Consider the following 12335-nt stretch of genomic DNA (forward strand, 5'->3'; position numbering starts at 1 on the left):
CAAAATACTTTAAATCAGTTGGAAATTAATCCTGGACCATATCAAATTGTACACTTCTCACAAGTAAACAACTATAAACTCTGCAAAACTCTATTAAATTTTAAAATTTAATTGTGGATTTGCTACGGAAGTTTGGGTTGGTAGATTTGATTTGCTGAAGACAGAGTGGCCCAGTTGTAAAACTTTGTTGCAGGTGGTGGACGGGTTTCTAAAGCACACTTCTCACAATAAACAACTATAAACTCTGCAAAACTCTATTAAATTTTAAAATTTTTCAAAACAAATAACAATTTTACAATACTGAAGCAGTAAAAAGACACACCCAATTCATACAAATCCGATCACACATATCAGACAAACTTCATCAGTTAAAATACTGAATTATCACAATCACCATATATTATACACACGACAACTCACAATCTAATTATACCAAGACAACCCCAAAACCCAAAACTGGTTCTGAGGCAGAGCCTCAAGCACAGATAGAGTCGCTTTCAGTATCAATCATCAGTTAAACTACTAAATTATCACAATCACCATATATTATACACACAACAACTAATAGCTTTAAAATGACAGAAACAGAGTAAGAAATCAGAGGAAACAATTGAGTTCTATTTCAATGCAGGTATAGATCTGTACTGAAATGGTTATATATATATATATACACACACAGATAACAGAGATAGAAACCTGCATATCGAAGAATCTCCAAGAATGTCATCGCAGAGAGAGAAAAGTTAGTGACAGAAACAATGCCGATATGCATGCCTTGTGTGTGTGGGGGATTATATTTGTATACACTAATCAATAACAAACTTAGTGAAATTTTGATGGAGTTTTCTGATAATGGGTTGTATAGAGAAAATGGGTCACCGACAAGTTTTCTGGTAATCAAAGATGGGTATGTGTAATTTCATGATTTTGTTGCTTATATATATATATATGCCCAATACTATTAAATGGGTCAGTGCCATCTGTGATGTATTAATCCAATGTGTGGTGTTCGGGTGTACAAGCTCTGCATTGCGTAAAAGATTGTCTCGTCTACATGGTCACTTACACATCTTTTTGCATTGCGAGGGAGGTCAGCATGGAGAGAGAGAGAGAGAGAGGGAGGGAGCAGTGATCATGTAGAGAGAGAGACGAATTGGTATGAGGGGCCGGGGGCCTTTTATGCACGTGTGGCTGAGGGTCTTTTCTGCACAAATTGTGAGGGGCAAAATGGGAAATAAAAGGGTAAAATGGGGTTTTAAGTTTTACTTTTTATAAAAGTTGTCAAAGGGACAGGTTAGACACCTTTTTTGAATTTTGTGGACTTGCATGTACTTTTTCCAAAAGTAGGGACTTGTTCTGCACAAAGTCTATATATTAGGGATTTTTTTTGCACTTAACCCTAATAAAAATAATAAGTAAAATATTATTAAGCAACTTTATACTATTGAATCGGCGTAGGTGCTTTCTGGGCTTGAACCTACATTTAGTGTGATAGTCTCCATTTGATGAACCTGAATGAACTAAGTCTTGAATTTGGTTCCTTGAGCCAAACTTCAACATACCACACACATAGTATTAATGATAGACTTGGTTTGGCGGGTTAGTGCGATTAATGGCCATGCGCTGGTAGCTTGATTCTTATGAAAGTTCTAGGGAACAGCCCAACTCCCACAGTCGTGGCCTCAGGACAACTTTCACTTAGGTAAATCCTCCAAGGGTATATGTGACCTATACCCTGCAAGAGTATGCTCGCCTCGAATTCATTCAGGGCAAAGCACTTCCTTGACGTCACATCACAACACGGATGCCATAGGGATGAGTAAGAAAGAATCTCCTCGAGAAACCTCCTAAAAAGAGTATTGTCAATGAGTCACGCAGTGCAGATTGTTTCTACCCATTGAACCTTTCGCCATGTGATTAAATAGCCAAGCAGAAGGTTGGGTTACTTCCGTAGGTTACTCCCTTAGGGCTTAGGCCCATCCCCTCGACGTATGTAGGACTATGTCCTAAGAAGACTCTTGGTCTTTTTATATCTTTTCTTCGTGACTCAATTCTTTTTTTATTTTTATTTTATTATTATTATTTATATATATATATATATATATATATATTTCCTTTTTTCACCTCACCACTTCCTTCTTATCAACCTCTTCTTCTTTCTTTCTTTTTTTTTTTTTTTTTTTTTTCAAAATAATACATCACTAAATAATATCTCGTTTGAGATTGATAGTTAGCTTTGTTTATTCTATCCGGATAGAATGTTAGTATATGCTTTCAAATTGTTGCAATATTGATAGTGGCTTGAGAGAAGTGCAAGGCAGAAAACATCACAAACACGTGTGCACGCGCGCACACACACACATCAAAGAAGAGAACCCGGGCAATCCCGTGCGATATCTTTCCACAAAACAAAAAATGAAATTTTGTTAAGGACTAACCTACCATGCAAGCTCACCTACTATGGTAAGGTCATGGTTACGCATTAACAATATATATATATATATATATATATTTTTTTTCCTTCAAGATTCTCTGGTGTCACCTTCTTCAACCTTGGTCTCCATCAACTAGTTTCCAAACAGAGCAAAGAAATGATCTCTCTGATTTAATTGTATTGCTTCACAAAGGCTTCGCAAAGAGCATCTTACACCTTTACAGCTTCTTCAACTTTGATCTATATGTCATTCCATAACTTTGAGAAGGCAGAGGCTGGATTTATCACTGGCACTTTCTTCCTTTGTTGTTACCCCTTCATGCATATGCTCATGTAACTCTCTTTGCACGAGTCAATGAAATCGACCTCTCTGTTTTCACCAATATTCTCTGCTTAATTCTTTCTAGCTGAATGTGTCATATCTTTTTTGTTTGCAACACATGTTTTACTAATGTGATCTTCATTATAACCCGAACAAAAGGAACATGGCTCTGATCAATAGCTTTTGCTCTCTCTCTCCCTCTCTCTCTCTGGACTTCTGTTCAACCACGGCTAATTGCCTTCACTTTTCCATAATACGCTTGTTTTCCTTCGAAGATTGTCAAAGATGTAAAATGGGTTAGAAAAACCTCACCATTCAAAAGAAGTTGATTGCTCAAAATATTATAAATATTTTCCATAATACTCTTGTTTTTTTCCTCTTAGTTTTGTTTATCACGTAGACAATAATTATATATTTGAAAAGATATAACGGTTGCCTAATAAATTATCAGTTTCTATGATTTAAAAGGCCAATAAAATTACCTTTTAAATACCAAAATATATTCTTACAATAATAATAATATCACTACTGCCCATTAAAAATAAATTTGTTTTAAAAATTTGATTAACAAATTATGACCAGCTAATTGATCATAATGGTAAAAAATATACAGGATGCTCCTTCCAATTATAAACAAAGAATCAATTCCGATTTCCAAACAACATATATTTAAATAAATATGTAGTTTTCAGAAACCGTAACTGTTACGATTTGATCTATGCATATAGATAAAAAATCAAGAGCATTTAATGTATTCACAAAAGAGTAAGGCTCTAAACATATAACATCCAATGTAATCAAGGGTGATTTATACTATCTTGCCACTTGCATGCATAAGTCAAAATATAACAGACCAACATTAAGTAAAAATAAAATTAGTTTCAGAAATTGTAAATAACTCAATTACTATAATTAATGGCCGTTACCAATTTTACTCATAACAGATTAATAAGTAACTCATTATTTACAATGATGAAATAGTAGTAACATATAAATAGAAAACATAATATAATAGCATTCTCGTATTATATTAAAGGAAAGACTAGTGACATATACGACAATAATTCATATATCGTTACATAAAACGAGTGTAATCATTTTAAACAAATTATATATATCAAATATAGTAATATGCAACTTACCTAACCCATATCAACTTTTATTAGAGTAAAGGGATGCAACATAAACCAATTACCATCTAATCATATACCCAATATCATACTACCATAAATAAGATTAATAATACTTTAAAAATAATCTACAGCTTTAGACTGTTGTGGAAATTCCACATATTTATAGATAAAATATACATACAACAATTATTCAAGATAATGAACACCACCACCAATCAGAATAATCTAAGAACGATTCTTTTATTAAATTGAATAATACATCATTTACACAATATAGATATAACAGCGCACATGAAATTAACAAAATAAATAATTCAGCAATATAATATTAATTTTAGCTTAAAAAAATAAATTAAGAAAAAAAATGATAATAATAAAATAGGCAAGAAAATGCTAGCCTGATTGTTGAGGCATGTGTAAACACATTGACATAAAGCTGATAGTCCTCCCCTTCGTGCGGATATTGGTGAAACTAGTTAATTCCAAGATACAACCCAATCAGCTCGTAGTGGTGTCTCCTTTATGTGCACGACCACAGGAAGACTAGGTCCAAGTCTGTATAAGTCTAATTGTTCATAAACTCAATATTCAAATAACTCTCAAAGGAAAAAAATAGAATACGCTCACAACCCTTACAAAAGTGTCACTCTATGATCTTGCCATTTACTCAAAAGTCCTTCTATAGATGTTTTATACATAGAGTATATATAGGGAGTAAATATGTAACCGTTAAGATATAATAATGATAGAAATAATATACACCATAAAGTATAATTTAATTAGTGGAATAAAATTCCATTAAAGCATAATATAATATAATTATATTTTTATTAAAATATTCCCAACAGGATTGTGATGTATTGTCATTGATCAAGATTAGACACACTTTCAACTTTTGATCATGGTCTTATCATTTCTATTTTTTAAATTTATTATTATTATTATTATTATTTTGGTAAGAAAGAAGCCTTGCTATTATAGAGAAGAGATCCATTTGGCTTATTTTAATGTTGTTTTTGTATTCTTTCGTAATTGAAAAGAATTGAAAGAACAATGTAAGAAATGGAATTTTGTCAAACTTCAAGGAACATTTTTAAAATAGTCGATCAAATAAAATTTGCATTAAATTATATTTTGAGTAAGACTTTAGGTAGACCACATAATATTTGCCACGAGCCATTCTTTTAAATTAGTCTACTTTGAGAAAGAAAATACTAGTTCACCTTATTCATATTTAAATGGACTCAACAAAAAAAAAAAAAATAAAAAAAAAATCAAAACACTTTAAAACAAAGTTATATGAGTTCCTCAAAAATGGTAGTTCAATTTTGTTAAATTAAGTAAGAAGAGAGAACTTGTATATATTATATTCATACAAATATTCATCGCAAAAACACAAGAATTTATTGATAAAAAACATATGAGAACCAGCATAAATGTTGATATAAAATTTAATTTTATAATCTTAATACAATTCTAATTTTATAATCTTAATATAATTCTTTTTAAAATAATTAGACGCATTTTTAAATTAGGATTTTTTTTTAATTATAAAAAAGGTGCTTATATTGCAACAAGGTGTACACATCATAAATTATTTTTGATCCTTAACATTAAACTCTCTTTTGATAGAAGAGCTATCCATCAATATATTCTTTTAGTACAAGAATTTCATTATTGTAATTGTAATATTTTATTGCCAAAAAAAGAAAAATTTTATAATATTTTACAAATTTTAATAATATTCAAATATGATAAAATTAAATAGCACCTTGATATTCAAGCCCACCACCAAGTCCCAACGATTTACTTGACCAAAGGCTTTAAATACGTGACGTGGTGACGTGCAACTTTTGGTTTCGTTTATTCGCCACTACAAGGTATATACCACGGGGAAGGGCGCACGGGGTAGGTCTTAACCACCCGTCATCGCATCATCGTATGGTCTAAATTTCATTTCATCACCAAAAATTTGACACGTGTCAAGCTATGAGTGCCTAAACGTATACACAAACAGTCTACTTCACACATATTACTGTACTCCAAAGACTTTTATAACTTTTATTTCTTAGTATTTATTTATTTAGTAGTATATAACTGTCTTATCTTCTACTTCATAAATTCATATCACCAGAAGACAACTATCCTCTTTTTTAGTGTTTTTTTTTTTTTCCCCGATCACCGGTAACTAATCCGGTCGCCGGCGAAATGATTACTCGGCGAGCTCTCTTCACCGTTGTCTTCTTCCTCTACCTCTTGGCCCACTCTCACTCTCTCGACTTCCCCTTTCCCAAACCCAAACACAAAATCAAAGGCCCCATCAAAACCCTAGTCGTCGTGGTCATGGAGAACCGCTCATTCGATCATGTTCTAGGCTGGTTGAAGAGGACTCGCCCAGAAATCGACGGATTGTCCGGCAGAGAATCCAATCGGGTGAACGCCTCCGACCCATCATCCCCCAAAATCTTCGTCTCCGACGATGCGCTTTTCGTCGATTCCGACCCGGGTCATTCAATCCAGGCGATACGGGAACAGATATTCGGGTCGAACGATACCTTGTCCGACCCGGCGCCTATGAACGGGTTTGCCCAGCAGGCGGAGAGCATGGGAGTGGAGGGATTATCGAGGAGCGTGATGAGCGGGTTCAAACCGGAGGTCTTGCCGGTTTACACCGAGTTGGCGAACGAGTTCGCCGTGATGGACCGGTGGTTCGCCTCGGTCCCCGCATCGACTCAGCCGAACCGGTTTTACGTCCACTCGGCGACGTCCCACGGCGCTTCCAGCAACGTTCGAAAAGACCTCATCCACGGGTTCCCTCAAAAGACCATTTTCGACTCCCTTGACGAAAATGGCCTCAGTTTTGGGATTTATTACCAGAACATCCCTGCCACTCTCTTCTTCAAGAGCTTGAGGAAGCTAAAGCATGTATTTAAGTTTCACAATTACAAATTGAAGTTCAAATCGCATGCTAAGAAGGGTAAGCTTCCCAATTATGTGGTGGTGGAGCAGCGTTACTTCGATGTGGAGCTGTTTCCGGCCAATGATGATCACCCGTCGCACGACGTGGCGATCGGACAGAGGTTTGTGAAGGAGGTGTACGAGACTCTGAGGGCTAGCCCGCAGTGGAAAGAAATGGCTTTGCTGATTACTTATGATGAGCATGGTGGGTTCTATGATCATGTGCCCACCCCTGTTTCTGGTGTCCCTAATCCGGATGGTATCATCGGGCCTGACCCGTTTTACTTCCGGTTCGATAGGCTTGGCGTCCGGGTGCCGACCATATTGGTTTCTCCGTGGATTGACAAGGGCACCGGTGAGTCTTTGTTTATGTCCAGGAGATCATTATTACTGGCTTATTATTGTTATTACTATTTATTTCTGCATCTAGTTACTGATTAACTAGTTCCAAAATTTTGTGAATATTACTTATTCAAGTCCTGAATTAATGGTCGTATTGAGTTATTTCTGCTGTTATCTTGTTTGAGTTTTTGGTGGTTAAGGTTCATGTTTTGCTTGCTATGGTAGGAAAATTTGGCAAACTTGTATTGTTCTTCACGCATATATAGTTGATTAGGGGAGAAAAAGAAAACGTTGTTAGGAATTTATTGAAATTTTAGCCTTCTATGAAGGCTCAATGTAACCAAAGTAATTACATTGAGTTGGAGGAGTGACAATGAAAAATAAATGAAGTTAGAAGTGAATGCATTCATGAGAACATTGAGAAGTTAGGTGATGTTCAAATTGAGGACTGGTTCTTAAGCGGCAAATCTTTCGTTGGGATCACATTATTTTTCTATACTCAATTCTTGATACTTTCAATTGCTCAATTTTTTCTTTTGTGTCGAGGAGAAACCTGATTCCTACTCATGCCTTCCTTTTGACATTCGTAGAGACTTGACTTCATTTGGATTTTAAGTTTGCTACTTAGTTGGTGAGACAATTAACTAGTTCAAAGTTGTGATATAGCATTGTTTGAAGTAAAGAGATTTTTCTTATCAATTTATAATTTGGAAATTGTCTGCTGTCAATTGTAAGCTTCCTAAGTTTCATTGTAGTTGGAAAATTTAAATTTTGTTCCAAAATCATGATGGTGATTACTAAGACCTTGAGTCGCCGTCTCTCTGCTTTGGCTGCTACCAGAACTAGAATTTGCTAAGGCCAGAGATCTAATTGTAAATTTTTTATGTAGAATTTTGGTTGGGGAAGCCGATCACCGTCTTGGTCTCTAATACAGTACTTAGCCATAAAACTTATTAATTCTTAAATATGTGAAAGAAGTGAGGGTTAGTTAAGAATGGGACTGGTCTGGTATAATGTAGGTTGATATGTGGTAGCACCCCAAAAACTTGAAGTCGATCTAATTTGATTCTTTATAATTTAAGATTTCAACATGTTACATCCTTGGAATCTAATATTTGTTTCACATGTCAGTTGCATGAAGTTGGAGAATGATGACTTGTGCTTGAACTTAGAATGCGTAGTTTTTAATTGAGACTATGACTTTTTTGTGGGAGCCCAAAGTTATCCTCCTTTCTTTTCCTTTTCTAAATAGGTAGGACCAGGGATGGAGCCACCCTATGCCGAGTGGGGATGTCCGCCCCTGCTGATATATTTATTTACATTTTATACCTATGATTTTGTTAAAACCTTAAAAATGCCCCCACAAAATAATTACTAAAACCCCCCATTTATAACCCTGCCCCCGCCGAAGTCTTACTCTTCACACTCGTGTCCTCTCTCTCATTTTCACTCTCTGCTCCTCTGCTTCCCAGCGATTGTAACCCATTGACTCCTTCTCTCTCTCTCTGTGTTGTGAATATCGTAGTTGTTGGCTAATTGTTCTTCAACTATCATACAATGTTTTCAAAATATGAAAAATCGTTGACAACAATTGTAAGTGTATCCAGTGAAAATGTTAATTAATGTTAAAGTTCTTTGTTTACCATGATAGTTGAAATTTTTTTATCTTATCATTGTTCAAGGCCACCCCCTCTTAAATAATTTTTTGTCTCGGTCATTGAGTAGGAGTTACATATTGACATAGAAAGCACAATTGGTATTTTAGTGAGGAAAGGGGTACTCTTAGTAATTTAGTAATAGATGGCGATATAGTAGAAAAGTTGTTTATTGATAAAATTTGAACTTTTGAACTTATTTTAAAATATATCTCAAAAGTAGGACTGACTTGTCTAATGAAAATCTTTTAGGACTTATTCATCTTGAGTGCAAAAGTAGGACTAGCTGGTAAATTTCAAATTCACTCTTACATTCAATTTGAGTTCTGATTCAAGATCTTGTCCAGACATTGCATCTATGTTGATTGGGATAGTTGCTCGCTTGCTTCTAGGTATGCTTTAAATATTTTTTCCATTTGTGTGTCAATCAAATAGCTGAGAAGAAATTTGGTGAGTTGATGTTAGAAAAAGCTCGTAATTGGAAGAATGATCTTGAAGAATTAACCAATATGTATACTGTGAAAATTGCACAACCACAGAAAGACTGATGGTCAAGCACTAAAACTTAGGGTTGCCACACGAATGCATCTTTATCAGTGATAAAGTGAAGTGACTCAAAGAGGTCTTGACCAGGAAATCACCATATATACTTGCCCCTAATTTCAGAGTTAACTGTACTGTTCTCAAGTCCTGGACACCAAAACAATACTTTCCCTAGACACTAGCCACAGGAGTGTATTGCATTATAGCTCCAGCCACTAGAAGACTCAAAATGAATGTTTGGAGAGTTATTGTTGAAAAATATATTGTTTTAGTTATTGTAGCATGGTGGTAAAAAATGACGACATGTCGTCTAAAAGGAAGGTGTAGGTCAAGGTTTGTCTGTTATTGCTATCAATTGAAGTTGAACTGAAGTTCACATTTCAGCTGGTTGTTAAAGTAGTGAGGACACTCCCTTTCTAGCGACACTGTCAATCACTCATTCATCAGAATCACTTCCTATAATAGAAATACCTCTTTTTTTATTGGTTGGGTACGTCTGTTGGGATGGATAAGTTACAACGTGGGAGACAGATTCAATTTTAGACGGGGCTTTCTAATCTTTTTGACTGACCTTATCAATTGCTCAAAGTTGGTGTTTGGGGTCAACTTTTGACATGATAAACACTAAACAGGCATTGGATACCTAATTATCCTGTTTTTGAATCTGCCTTTACATGATGTCTATCTAAAAATATTCTTTTTTTTTTTTTTTTTTTCCCCGGTAATCTAAAAATATTCTTCTTCTACTATTATTGACAATTTTCAGTGTCTAGACGTTTAAACGAGTATATGGTGAGTTTTCTTAGGTTGAGCAATTGTTTCCAAAAAATTATGGTCTTTAGCCTTTCCGATCTTTTATTTCATTGTTCTAATGTATATATTTTAATATTGTTGAGTTCTTTAGCTTTGTGATTGATTCTCAACTATTCTTATGCAGTGATCCACGAGCCAATTGGGCCAACCCCATATTCCCAATTTGAACATTCTTCTATCCCTGCAACTGTCAAGAAACTTTTTAATCTAAAATCAAACTTCCTGACCAAAAGGGATGCATGGGCTGGAACCTTTGAGAATTACTTTTACCTTCGTGACACACCACGCGATGACTGTCCAGGTTTGCTTCAGTCCCTTGTTGATATTTAAATGAGCTATGCATCATAACAAGTGACATATGACTAGCAAAGGTTTCATAATTATGTGATAAAACATGGTGCACTCTTCTCTTTATGCATGTTTCCTTCAAAATTTTATGGTTGCTTTCCATTTCTCAAACAAACATAGACTATTAGAGGTCAAGCCTTCATGGGCATCTCATTGCTCTAAACATTTTGATTCTAACGTAGAAGTTTGAGACCAGGTTACATCTTTGAGATAAAATATGTGGTCCATCATCACAGTCCTAACTGGATCCCATGATCCATATTAGGATATTGTTGTGGAATGATGTAAATCTGCCATTATTTATGTGACTCATTAAGAACCTAAGATTTGGACATGAGTTTCATGAGAGAATAAATTTCTTATTATGATGATGTTAAATTATATTTCATATATATATATATATATATATCTAATTATTCTTACATACATACATATGATGATGATTGAGGTAATGACTATATAATGCGGAAGGGTGAAACAGTATTCATGTAGCCGATCACAAATTGTTGGGAAAAGACTATTTGAGTCTATACGTGTCATGTATTTTCATTTATGAATCATAGCCAACCATTAAATTTGGATTCTTGTACAGAAACACTCCCAGAAGTTACGACATCGCTAAGGCCATGGGGACCAAAGGAAGATGTGGAACTGTCTGAATTCCAAGTTGAACTGACACAGCTTGCATCGCAACTCAATGGTGATTATGTCCTCAATACTTATCCAGATATTGGCAAAAGCATGAATGTGGGTGAAGCCAACCGTTATTCTGAGAATGCAGTTGAGAGATTTTTGGAAGCTGGTAGAGCGGCTTTGAGAGCTGGAGCAAATGAGTCTGCTATTGTTACAATGAGGCCCTCCCTTACCAGCAGAACTCCAAGGACACGCAGTATATCGGCTACTTGAAAACCTATTGATTCCACAGATTACTGGTTGTATCTATACCTATTTGAATTTTCATACTGCTGTTTGTCTGTATGTATGTATGTATATATTTCTTGTTAAACTGCATGATGAACTCATGATCAGTTGATGTCTTCAATACTAATGGACTTTCTAATATTTGAGCACTGCCCCTTTTCTATCTACTATTAGGGTGCTTTCTGGTTGTGCATAATTGAAATCCAATACGGTTTTTTTTTTTTTTTTTCGTGGATAAATCATTTATTGTGTATTGGAATACACATACATTAATACATGAACACATATATATTGGCGCTGTACTTGTCTTTTTCAAACTACTACCTTCACAGGCTTCACGGTGATCACCGTGAAGAAAAGGAGAGTCCATGTATGGTGATGCCGAAATAACAACCTAAGGCGTAAGCTTGCACACGTATTACAAAGAACTGAAAAAAGCAATCAAAAATAGATCTTTCTCGTGCTTTTTAGGAGTGTTCATTTCAATTAACAAGCAGTGAGCGTGTTCAATAAGGAATGGGTAGGTGTTTGTTGTCCTCCAACTTTTATTTTTGCAGGTGAATTCTAGTGGAGCAGAAACAAGTCCCAAAAAAAACCAAAAACAAAATGTAAGTAGAATAATTTAAAGAAAATATTTTTGCTAAAACTTGTTGGTATATTCACATATTTAAAAAAAAATATATATATATTTATATATAATTCACATGTTTCGATTAAAGATATGCTGTTGGAATATTAAAGATACAAAAAATATTAATAAAGACCATTTAAGTAATTATATTGGTAAAAATAATTTGAATGCTTTTGGAATGACCGCGGGTATTGAAGAGAATTGGGGGTGGTGGGGGGTTACCCTTCCTTGTTGA

The 12335-nt window shown here is 34.8% G+C and overlaps 1 protein-coding gene across 1 annotated transcript; it reads left to right on the forward strand.

The window, feature by feature from the left end:
- The first annotated feature begins 5992 nt into the window (after positions 1-5992).
- Positions 5993-11618, forward strand: LOC132307187 (non-specific phospholipase C1). Its single transcript, XM_059804877.1, has 3 exons — positions 5993-7202; positions 10325-10501; positions 11141-11618. Exons 1-3 carry the CDS (start codon positions 6098-6100, stop codon positions 11452-11454), a joined length of 1596 nt encoding a protein of 531 aa, XP_059660860.1. The 5' UTR covers positions 5993-6097; the 3' UTR covers positions 11455-11618.
- Positions 11619-12335: the final 717 nt, after the last annotated feature.

Source organism: Cornus florida, unplaced genomic scaffold, assembly GCF_030987335.1.
Source record: "Cornus florida cultivar Cherokee Brave unplaced genomic scaffold, ASM3098733v1 CherokeeBrave_3.0.0_Hap2_Chr05, whole genome shotgun sequence".
Taxonomy (NCBI): Eukaryota; Viridiplantae; Streptophyta; class Magnoliopsida; order Cornales; family Cornaceae; genus Cornus; species Cornus florida.

Excerpts from the sequence above, each read along its gene's own strand:
- LOC132307187 (XM_059804877.1), top strand. The coding sequence starts at position 6,098 with ATGATTACTCGGCGAGCTCTCTTCACCGTTGTCTTCTTCCTCTACCTC. Across the intron at positions 7,203-10,324 it reads GTGGATTGACAAGGGCACCG|TGATCCACGAGCCAATTGGG; the intron begins GTGAGTCTTTGT and ends ATTCTTATGCAG. Across the intron at positions 10,502-11,140 it reads ACCACGCGATGACTGTCCAG|AAACACTCCCAGAAGTTACG; the intron begins GTTTGCTTCAGT and ends ATTCTTGTACAG.